The sequence below is a fragment of the Tachysurus fulvidraco genome, chromosome 6 (assembly GCF_022655615.1).
Source record: "Tachysurus fulvidraco isolate hzauxx_2018 chromosome 6, HZAU_PFXX_2.0, whole genome shotgun sequence".
NCBI classification, from domain to species: Eukaryota; Metazoa; Chordata; class Actinopteri; order Siluriformes; family Bagridae; genus Tachysurus; species Tachysurus fulvidraco.
In genome coordinates, this window is record NC_062523.1 from 4,299,637 (window position 1) to 4,312,407 (window position 12,771).

The window sequence follows — 12,771 nt, forward strand, 5'->3', positions numbered from 1 at the left end:
TTAGAAAATATAAAATAAAATGGCATGACAGGATTCAACGAGTGTTGTAGTGGCCTAAGGAATGGATGTTCATGGAAAAGCAATGTAAGGAGGTGCATTAAAAATGATGAGACATTGAAAAGTAGGAAAAGATGATGACAAGACTTGGGGAAAGAGAATAAAGAGATTAGAGATACTAAGCTGGTTTGAAGAGGAAGGATGATGAGGAGGAAAGAGGATGCACTAAGGAATGCAATATGATATGAAAAGGAAGAAATAAGAAAGCAACAGAAAGAAGAGCATGAAAAGGAAAGACCTCCACCGATATAGCACAGCAATGGTATTGAAGGAAACAATACCATTCTATATTTGTTTACATAATTATTTGTCTAACATAAAAATACTTGTAGTCTGAGCTAGATACATTAAGGATATGGAGACAAAACAACATTGTGTTAGGTTATTAAAAGGGAAAATGTTCTTACCTGATATTGCCATTTGTTCTCTGTTGCGATCCGAGAACTCAGATTTGTTAAAAATAAAAAATAGCAGACAGATGAAAAAAATAATCCCGGTAACAGTCACACACCTCTTCAAACAGACATAATTACAAAATTTGCAAAATTCTAAACTGAAAAGGCAGAAACAGTTGTCGTTGGGCAGTTTTCTGAACGATAGCCAATAGGAATTGCTTCAGCGTTCAACAAAAATCTCCAGCCACTGCTACAAAACAGCTATGTAGGTCTATGAAAAGCTAATAATGGTTAGATTATAGTGACATTCATGAGGCCCTTAAGATGACCCACTAACATTTTAACAAATCCTTTACTTTATAAAGTTTTTACCCTTTATTTTGTTGAAGTATTACACAATCTGTTAGTTTAAAGTTATGCCTCTGTCCACAGCAGCACTAATTTGCCAACATTGACATAATTCCATACAAGTTACAACATCTGTCTTCAGAATTTTGTTTAACTGCATGGAGTGAGCCAGTCTATTGCCCAGCCTTTTCTTGTCTTTATTGTTCTACATAGGCTGGCCAGGTCCAAGGTGTTGTCTGCAGTGGTTAGGCCATTAGCCATCCCTGGTATGGGACAGTGTAAACTTCTTACTGTAGACAGTGTCAGTGTTTAATGCATTTTATTTTTAGATGTAAGAAAAGACAATATTTGTACAGACTGACCCTAAGCCAGAGTGATGTTCCACCAGAAACTTGGCCTTTCTGTCTGACCAACAAGTCAGCATGTATGCATTTCAACACTGCAGTAATGTGCTACTTAAATAACACCTGTATTAGTGCTTGTAGGGATTCTGAATTTTCAAGACATGCATACTCTATGAATTGAGGAATCTATATTGTTCTTAGGTCTGTGTGTGTTACGTACATAGTACATATAAGGACAGTACAAGTTTTAAATGCTTCACTGTAACTATTTTTCTCTCTCACAGAAAAAAGTTTGCTAAATTTGTATGCAGAATCGTATGCAGAGTTTGAATGTAATCACAATGTGTGATGGCCACTCTGTTGATGGACCCTCCATCCAGCATCATTCCAGTGGGTTTTTCTGTGGCTAGGTGCCGGTCCTTGGGATCACAATAGTACTAACACTGTACTCCACTGCTGTGTTCTTCACTACCGGTGTTACACACCACTGAGGTGTTAAGTGCATAAGAATAATGTGTGCATAGGAAAATGTGATAGTTGTATAGACAGTATAATATGCCTTAAAGAATATAGTCATACATGCTGTGCATGTTTGAATTAAGTACATAGTATGTACGAAAGTAATCAAGAAATATAGAGTGAATGCACAGATAACATACATAAATAGAAGTAAACTAATGTAAGTAAAGAATGTACAGTTATATACATTTATAATTGATAGAAAATATGTAACAGTATGTACAGGGTGGAGCAGAACTGCAAAGTGATTACAGACAATAAAGTATTTGTGAGACATCAGGGTCCCAGCTGTGTAGTGTAGAGTTCAGTAAAAAGTGGGAAAAGTGGTCCTGTATCTATTCCTGGATGGAAAGATGTTGAACAGTTTGTGAATAGGGTGGAAGAAGTCCTTGATGATAGTGTGTGCTCAACACAGACTATCTACTTTGGTGAAGAGACTCAATGGCAATTGTGTGGTTTTCACCACCCTAGACAGTGTTTTGCATTGTCTTTTTTTAGTTAAAGCATTGTCTAAATGACTGTTAAGCAGGGGCTATACATATTTACATTAAAGCAGCTATAACCAATTGTTCCCTCATAAGACTCTGTTTTCTCTTGCTTGAAGATAATAAGACAAAAAAAATCTTGACATGTTACCAGAAAATGAGTATGGGGTGGCAAATGAAAACATACAATATAGACAATTTTAACAAAAAATAGTAAATATAAAAAAAATACTGAATCTAAAAGAATAATAAAGCATGAGCTTTAAAATAACACACATACCCCTAAGGCTCCTGGGTATTGTCACACCGTGAGGAGGAAGACAGACCCAGATACAGGATAGCTTCAAATAAATGGGGGTTTAATAACTAATAACACATAAAACAGTAACAATGATGAAAACTAAACAGGACAAAGGATGAGGGTACACTGTCGATGCATGGTTAAATAGACAATGAACACATGAGGAACAGGTGTGTGGAGATGGGGAGGAGTAAACAAGGGTGGGGCAGACATGTGACACGGAACATAAACAGAAGCACATGGCCAAAAGGCCAAAAGCACATGGCTGAGTCCTGACAGTACCCCCTCGAGGTTTGGCTCCCGAAGCGCCAACCCCATCTTAATGACGATCCAGACAAGGTCCAGGAGGTGGGGGCGAGGCACATGGCAAGGTAGATGGGTAGAGCAAGGCACAAGCTGAGGCAGCTGGGGGGAGCAAGGCACACGGCAAGGCAGCTGGGGGGAGCAAGGCACACGGTGAGGCAGCTGTGGGAAGCAAGGCACACGGCAGCCGAGCAACATCCACAGCCAAGTAGAAGTGCCGAGCATCGCCCACAGCCGAGCTGAAGGGCCGAGCGATGTCCACAGCCGAGCTGAAGGGCCGAGCGACATCCACAGCCGAGCTGAAGGACCAAGCACAACCCCCGACACATCGTGGCCAGACCATATCTCGAAGACCAGAGTAGGAGGGAGGGAAAGCGGGATAGATCCACTGCCACGGGCCTGCAACTCCTCCTGCAGAACAGAAGTGAGGCGACGTCCTCCTCGGGTAACCGGAAGTGGAGCGAGGTCCCCCACCAGGACAGGTGCGGACGATGCCGCAGGGCGCCAAAAAAAAGGGGGCAACATTGGGATGGTGACATCGTCCGTGGAGCAGAAGTGAGACGACGTCCTCCTTGGGGAACCGGAAGTGGAGCTGCATCTCTCACCGAATAAAATGCGAAGCAAAAAGGAAAAAGTCCAGGAAGACTGGAGGATACGAGGAACAGTCCAGAAGGAGGAAAAAAACATATGCTACTAATAAGCCGGTCCATGATGGAAGCTATCCTGCTGGGTCCAAGTTTTGCGCAGAATCATTCTGTCACAACCGGGAGGAGTAAGACAGACCCAGATACAGGATAGCTTCAAACAAACAGGGTTTAATAACTAATAATACATAAAACAAAGTAGATCATTTAATAATTACCAGTCACACTCAAAATAAACAAAACTAAATAAAAATAAACATACCTTAACAAGAGGAAACCAACCAAACGCACGGTGATCCCGAACATCAAGCACCCACATTCTAAATAAAATAAATCATCTTCATACATCAATCATACCCAACCACACAAACAAAACAAATAAAACAAAACATACCTTAACAAAGCAAAACCAAACAAATCCATGATGATCCTGAGCTTCAAACTCTCACATTCTAAAAACAGAATAAAACACTCATACAGTGGAAAATACACTGGGACTCCTGGTCCCACACAGCTACAAGCTGAGCAACGGGCAATTATTAACAAGACCCCCCAGCTGCCCTTCGTTTTTGCCTGTCCTTTAAATAAGTGCGGCTTATTAGCAATCTGTAATGGGGTTAGAGACCCCGCCCCTCTTTTTGTTACATTTGTCAAGGGTGTGGCATCTTATAGCTCTTGAAAGGTGAAAATAGTGTTGTTAATAACAAAATGCATGGAAAACATTTTTTACAATTACATATACATTTATAACAGAAGTGCTCTAAAGTCTATTAATAAATATATATTCATACTGGTTCACCAGGTCATGCACTAAGAACACAAATCTAAAATAATGTTGTGAGTGAATGTAGAAAAAACAATTATCTTCAAAACATTAATGAATGAAGAGTTATTCAAATGAAATTCAGGCATTTATTATCATTATTACTTTGCATCCATTCAGGTCACCAGAAAAAGTATAAAATTTTAGAGACACAAATAAAATGTTGTCCAAACATGCCACACTTTGGGTTTTGATGAACTGATGTTGATGTAATTATCTTATTTTACATGTGCTTTGAATGACTTCTCTCAAGCTGAAGTCAGAAAGTTGTCAGCTCAGCTCAGCTCAGCAGTGAAGCAAGTAAAGGTTTATAGTGCTTAGACTCAAAACACCAAAGATGAAGTATCTCTTTTTTATTTGTTACCTGTTTGTCCTTTATGGGACATCTGTAAGTGTGACAAGAGAATACTTTTTCGTTTCTCAGAAGATGACCTGGACTACAGCTCAAAGCAATTGCATACAACACTTTGGGAATTTGGCTACCATCACTTCTGTAGAGGAAAACAACAAAGCTGTGGCGGTTACAGGACAAAACCTAGCTTGGAACGGGCTTATCAGAACTGCACCATATGTAAGCAACTGGACATGGACTGATGGAGATGAAATAAATTTCACAAAGTGGTCCTCTGGCGAGCCCAATGGTATGAATACAGGAGAGAATTGTGTTGTTATGGATCAAAATGGCTGGCGTGATACTGGCTGTAGTGGAAATTTTTTTCCCGTTTGTTCTAGGAGTTTCATATTTGTGAATGAGAAAAAAAACTGGGAGATGGCTCTTCAGCATTGCAGGAATCAATACACTGGCTTGGCTTTTATGGATTCAGATAAATCGCTTCAATATTATCAGACACTGCTTAAAACTGAAATTCAAGCAGCAACAGTTTGGACAGGAATGCGTTTCCTTGATGGAAAATGGGCCTGGGTGAACGGGATGCTGCTGGGGAACAAAGTACCTCTACCTCAATGCCCAATCCAGCCATATAGCTGTGGTGCCTTCAACTTCAACACATCAGTCTTGGAGAACAGAAACTGCAATGAGGAGCTTAATTTCCTTTGCTATCACTGAAGGTGGGTAATAAACATCCAGAACATCAACCAGAAATGTGTTAGTTTGCATATTATTGTAATAATGCAGAATAATTAAGACCAGCACCATAGACTTTACAATAAAAAGAACTTTACGTAACATTCAATTTCTTCCTGTTTCAGTAAACATGAATATGTTAAAATTTTGTCTTTTTTTCTATTTTCTAGAGATAACTACAACTTCTCTAGAATAAGAAGAGTCTCCCTCAAGAAGCATTCTTCAAGGAATCATTCACTATATTCTAGATATTATGTAGTATGAGTAACCTGGGTCATCACTTTTTAGCTTGTGTTGTTTAATTACAGGTGTTGTTTAATTATCTTTATTTTACTTTTCTTTTTAATAATAATATGTTAAAACATTGTGCTTTTCTAGAATAATTTAATGGACCAATTGGTTGGGTTTTCAGTAACTTATAAAAAGCTAATGTTTAGAAATGGAAAACTAAGATTACATTATTCCTAAGGGACGTTCTTTTTTCCTTTGCATTTGACATATTTGCATAGGAAATCAGATACACAAAGCTACTTTAAGATTAGTTTGCATTCATCTTGAGTCACCAGATGGCCTTTAGCACTTTTAAATAGTTGGTATTGCTGTACATACACTCAGTTACACATCACTGTCCAGAGAATACCTTGCATGATTTTGTTTTTTTAGGAGTTAGGAATAGAAAATGCACTGCTTTAGTCAGTGTGAAATGATTTAATGAAAATGATAACAATCACACTGATGTCATGTGAAATTGAATTAAATATTAATTGTAATTGTAAGAAATTCAAAATTAAAAATGTAGCAGAACAATTCAGTACCTTTCTGTTTCTGAGATACATATATTTAAACTCCCACTGGACGATTTGAGTTGCATGACAAAGCAAACTTGTCTTCTACATGCCTTTTAGGTTTTGTGTGTAATTATGCAAACAGTTGTATATGTAATTTACTCTTAAATATTTAGAATTTATTGCTGTAAGGCAGCCATTGTTTACATACCTCATCATTGTTTGCAATGTTGATAATTGAAATTAGTTGAATTAAATTTTATTTGTATTTGGACAATAAATGTCAAAAAATAACAAAATAGCCTGCAGTTTTGGATCACAATAAAAATTGTGGCTGATTGGAGCTTGTTTATGACCCCTGACCTCCCTAGTAAAATTATATTGTTGGTTGTCTCTGTGTGGAAAGGGCTGTAAAGACAGGATGTAAACCTGGATAGGCACCTAGTGCATGTCCTGGGGCAGGGGTTTTAGTGAAAATAAATATTTAATTTAAATTTATTTTATTTTAGTTAAAAAAGTAATTCTATTCTAAGATTATGATGCTCTTGTAACGTTAAAATAAACCGTGTTTAATTTGTTTGTTGCTCAAAATATGCGACATAATTGCCGACTTGCAAAATAAGACACACAGAAGCAGACGCATTTTTGATTTGCTGCAGCCGGCAAGTTAAAATTTTGATGCCATGAACACGAAAAGGACTCAATTAGACACTGAACATTTTATTTGAAAGTAACCTTCAACCCAGCATTTTTTTTGTTAAGGTAAGTTGAAACTGTTCAAAATATTTTTGTTTGCCTTTATTTACTCGGTAGCAGTTCATTGATTTCATAAATGCAACACACTACAGTTTTTTCTATACTTTCCATAAAGGTAATAAACGTTATATGCAGTGTTATCGGCATTTTAGATGTCAAATTGTTTTTTCTGTGGGAAACGGGTCCAAATGGCTCTTTGAGTGTTTAAGGTTGCCGACCCCTGTACGAGGACCTTCAGGAAGAAAGGAAATACAGTAATACAACCTAGTTGTATAATAGCGTGAACTAGTTTTTCTGCATTGTGTTTATTTTAGCAATATGTCAGAGATGAAAGAAGGTTATGCCAGTAATATTATCTACATTACCTTCAAATAAATGACCACACCAAGGTCCTTTACTGTTGCACATGAAATATTTTCTACGATTGTCTACTATTCTTACACATTGCTTTGCTGAAACATATAACTGAGTATCATCAACACAACAGTGGAAGCTTATACCATGTTTATGGATAATTTTACCCAGAGATAATATTTTTAAGGAAAAAAGCAGTGGGCCTAGAATAGAACCTTGCAGAACACCAACCTTCACCTTGGTATGTGTGGCGGTATAGGAGAAGAGTAGATGAGGGGGTGTGCGGTTTTGGTTGCAACAAGAAAATCCTGCTAACTGCACCAGAATGTGGCGCTGTTTAGTTAGAGCAATTGCAGTTGCAATTGCACAAAGGCACGGAGTGGCAGTTAACCCAATTCTATACCTCAATCCAAATATCTTTTATTAGGAGTCCGACTATGCCACCCCAAGAGTTTCACCCAGGGAACTATTAACGATATCCCAACAAGAATGTTAGGTCACACAAATCCGTTACTATTAAAAAGATGGCAGACGAGAAGCGTGAGTGCAGTTCCAAACACAACCTTTATTTATATAGTTGTCTAATAATAACAATATTAAAACAGTTAGACCACACTGTTACATGTTACTAATCCCAGGGGGAATGGGAACACTCACACACACACACACACACACACGCACACGCACACAAAAGCAGTTGACAAAAAGACTGAAGTGTATGCAATATGTAAAATAAAATACTAAAGTATTGGGCTGAGGATCCCAAGGGGAAGAAGTGATCACTTGCTCATGTAAGTTAGCCACAAGCACAACTCACAGATCCCCATGCACTCACATCAAACCCGCAAACCCCAGTGTGCGCAACCAGCACACCCCCAGTGCACGCAACCCACACAACCCCAGTGTACACGACACGTACAGAAGAATTCACAACCTGAAAGAAGATCCTTCCACCAGTGGGGTGCCTCCGGACAATAAAGCAAAAGAAAGAACAATCAATAAACAAACATCAGAATCAGCTTTATCGCCAGGCATGTTTTCACATGCGAGGTATTTGTTTTAGTGACATAAGCTCCACAGTGTAACAGAATGACATATGCAGTATAGATGAAATTGTATGTACACATTTACAGGTGTGAAATGTGCAGTTTAATATACATATGAAATATACAAATATAGACAATTTGTATGTACAAATTTGCAAGTGTTAGAAATGTGCAATTGAAGTATACAATATATACAATTTGTATGTGCAATTGTGAAATGTGCAGTTGAAGTAAACAGTAAACATATGACTTCCAAGAAAAAAACAAAAATCCCCTCAAACAGACTTTCACAAACAATATGAGCATAAATAAGAAAACTCCACCATAAAATAACCTTCACGGGATGTAAGCAGATTATACTGGGCACTAATCCAGGTTATATACCAGCAATTTAATTCAGTTGCCGAACACTCCCCCTTAATTAACAGCCATAACTAACACAGCATACAGCATACTTCCACAATATGGTATGCTACACACTGCACTCAAACTTCAACAAGTGTGTGTGTGTATATATACACACACTTCAACAAGTGTGTGTGTATATATATACACACACACACACACACACACATATATAATTCATACTGTATATAATGAGTAGTGCATTGTAAATATGTCTAGTAGTACACTGTGTGTACTGACTATGTATGAGCACATTGCATCTTTTCCACATTTTCCACATTTGCACATTTCACCTGGTACTAAGCATTTTGCAAATTTTTTAACCTGTTTGTAAATTGTGCTAATTTCTTTTTCTTAACTACTGTATGTAAATGGTTCTGCAATTTCTGGAGCTCGCTCCCAAGAATTTCACTCACCATGGCACATATGCTGTGGTGATGTGACAATAAAGGTGACTTGACTTGACGCAAATGAACACTCTCTCCGCCCATATTGACAAGACCTGCCCCTTACTGCTCATTGGCTACACATTTGTTTTGATTTTTGTTTACCTTGTCGTCCCGACTAATTTTTCTAAAGCATTTCTCAAATATCGGAGACCCTACCTTTAAATAGGAAGTGTACCCTGCTAATTGGTGAACACAACTGTATATCCTTCATCCACTTAATTCCATTACAACTGCATACAGAAATCGCCATTTATATCTACAAACTGATAATGAACAGTAAAAAAGTTTGCTGTTCCCTTAAGGACAACAAAATGTTCTAGCCTATCAAGTAGAACAGCACTGAGGTCAAGCAACATTAGGAAGGAGACACAACCTGATCAGATTTCAGTATTAGGTAGAAATTACCACTTTAATCAGTGCTGTCTCAGTAATGATATGAAGTGTAGGTATGAGCATAATTATATTTTGATTCAACCTTTCATTAAAACTTGGAGATAAAGGAGAGTTTCAAGGTTTGATATACATAGGCCTATAGTCAAGGTCTGTTTTCTTAAATCAAGGGTTTGCTAATTCCTTGTGTAAAATATTTATGTATGTAGCTAACACTAAAGGAAGAATTAATTACTGTTAGAAGTTTTTTCTATTGATTCTTGTGTTATCAGCATGGAGAAAATTTAGTTAAGGGATTTTGCAAATTTATGAGTTTGAAGAGGACATTAGAGACATTAGACTAGTCCTTAGTAGGGAAATGGTGATCTAACATAATATTATATGCATAGTTACAGTCGTATGCAAAGGTTTAGGACCCCCTGACAGTTTATTTTATAAATATTTGGGTGTTTGGATCAGCAATTTTTAATTTAAAAAAATTACATTTTTATCTGTCAAATAACTGTTTGAAAGAAACAGTTTGTCTGGCTGTATTTCAGTAGTGAAATGAGGTTTATTGGATTAAAAGAAAATGTGCAACATGCATCAAAATGAAATTAGACAAGTGCATACATTTTGGCACCTTTGCCATTTTGTTGATTTGAATACCTGTAACTACTTAGCACTGATTAATTGAAACACACAATTGGTTTGGTGGCTCATTAAGCCTTGAACTTCATAGACAAGTGCATCTAATGATAAAAAGGTATTTAAGGTGGCGAATTGCAAGTTGTTCTCTAACTCTCCGCTGAGTGGCAAAATGGAGGCCTCAAAACAACTCTGAAATGACCTGAAAACAAAGATTGTTTAACATTATGGTTAAGAGGAAGGCTACAAAAAAATTATCTCAGAGATACAGTATAAGCTGTCAGTGTCCAGTGTGAGGAACATAGTGAGGAAATGGAAGACCACAGGCACAGTTCTTGTTAAGGCCAGAATTGATAATTCATGAGGTCATTGCTGCTAGTTATTAATGGTGTGCATGTTTCTGTTGTCGATGACGCCTGAGATAGGCACAGGCTCCCCGTGACCTGAGGTAGTTCAGATAAAGCGGTAGAAAATGAATGAATGAATGAATACATGTTTCTGTTGTGATTTTATTTCTAGTAAATTGTTACATTAAATAAAAATCAAATTATTTTTATCGTCAATTAGGGTAGAAAGATGACATTAGTATGTGGTAGACTAAATTGTAGCAATACAAATTGTTTTGATACACCTTTTTTTTCCAATAGAAATTCTTGTTTTTATGTGGACAAACATGAATAGCAGCTCCTGTGTCAAATTTGAATAAGATTGATTATTTGAATAAGATCTGGTTTTATCCATGGGGTTACCTATTAAGGATGTGGATACAGAGGACAATTTCATATCGGACCATAAACCAGTCTTTTTTAGATTTGATCAAGCCGTTGTCTCACCAAAGGGATCATTTAAAGATGTTTATTTTTGTTCGATGACTGAGTCAACGGCAAATCATTTTGCAGAGGCGTATGCAAATAGCTCTACCTCATCATTACTAGAAACTGCTGGACCTTTGATGGACACGGATAAATTGACTTTTGCTTTGAATTCTGTCTGCTTGGACATTATAAATATCGCTCCATTTAAGAAGAAAAAGCCTAAATCTTTGCCTCAGCCTTGGTTTAATTATGATACAAGAGCATTTTTCTTAGACAGGTTTGCAGACAAGCTGAACATAGATGGAAGAGTGATAAATTGCAGATTTCTTTTGAAATATTACAGGCAACTCTTAAGAAATATCAGTATGCTGTTCAAGCTGCTAGAACTAGATATGTTTCAGAGTTGTTAAATTGATCTCCTCACTGCCCCCAAAACTTTGTTTAGTACAATAGATTAATACTTAATCCATATATATCTACTTCTACTGATTCCTCTTTTTACACTCGTGAGGACTTTTTGACTTTTTTTCCAAAGTAAGATTGAATTAATCAGAGAAGATATCATGCCTTCATATTGTGTTCTAGCAGTTTCCACCACAATCTCATGTACATTTGATAATTTTGACTCCGTCTCTCTTACAGCTCTGGAGGATATTATTAGACACATGAAACTATCAAATACTCCCATGGATCCTATACCTCCTTGCTTTTTAAAAAATCTTTTTGATATTTTGGGCCCTAGCATTCTATCTATTGTAAATAGCTCTCTGATGCCTCTTTACCACCAAAAAGAACCGGGTGCTGGATCAGAGATAGCACTGGTGCTGGTTCAAATTTGGTTCCACTGGTGAACCTTCTAAGAACTTAGAGAGCTAGAGAGCCATCATAGAGCCGAGTCTGATGTCACTGTATACGTGTCACGTGTCCCAGCAACGTGAGCGCAGCAGCGGCAAACACAAATGCCTCAACAATGGCAGATGTTGCTTTACCGTTAATGCTCATGGCTTTGTGAACCTACATTGGCATCCAAACGTGGCGAATCCAACGTATACGTGCAGCTCCATGTAATTTGTAATTTGGATAATTGTAAATGTGTAAAGTAAATGTGTATTAAACATTAGTATACTTAAGGTACATTATCAAAGGCGCTAACTGTAGCCCCACCCACAGCCGCTAACACAAGCGGTTCTTAAGTCTAGACCAGCAACGTTTTGGTGCTACTTAAGAACCACTTTTCCTTGTTCAGAGCCGGTGCTTTGTCTGTCGAAAAAAAAAGAACTGGTTCTAAATTAGGCTCTGGCTCCGAACCAGCACTCAAACTGCCTCGATGGAAAAGGGGCATGAGAAATGGAGTGGTGCGTCCCTGTGTAAAGCAAGCACTGGTCTCTCCTTTACTCAAAAAATCTGGCTGTAACCCTACATAGTTGAATAATTATCGACCAATTTCCAAATTACCATGTCTCACAAAAGTATTGGAAAAAGGTTTTTTTCTTCAAATTACTCCTTTTCTAATTGAAAATGACATTTTAGATAACTTCCAATCTGGTTTTAGAGCTGGCCACAGCACAGAGACTGCATTAGTTAAAGTAGTAAATGATCTACTAATTTCAGTCGATGCTGAACATTCTTTGTGAATTTTGCAAATAACTCTTCTTTAAAATCCTCAGGGTTCTATTTTGGGGCCCATTTTATTTTCTTTGTACATGAGCCCACTTGGCTCAATTTATCATCGTCACGACATCTCTTATCACTTGTATGCTGACGACAATCAATTATATTTGCCTTTTAAAGTTGGAAATTTGAACTCGCTACAGCCTTTAGTACTCTGCCTGGATGAAGTC

General features: G+C 37.5%; 1 protein-coding gene across 1 annotated transcript; it reads right to left on the bottom strand.

The window, feature by feature from the left end:
• Positions 1-1,550: 1,550 nt before the first annotated feature.
• Positions 1,551-4,561, bottom strand: LOC113661250. The gene is made up of 4 exons (XM_047814556.1): positions 3,791-4,561; positions 3,659-3,716; positions 2,905-3,397; positions 1,551-1,612 (listed from the first exon to the last, which is right to left on the bottom strand). Exons 1-4 carry the CDS (start codon positions 3,817-3,819, stop codon positions 1,551-1,553), a joined length of 642 nt encoding a protein of 213 aa, XP_047670512.1. The 5' UTR covers positions 3,820-4,561.
• Between the last annotated feature and the right edge of the window lie 8,210 nt (positions 4,562-12,771).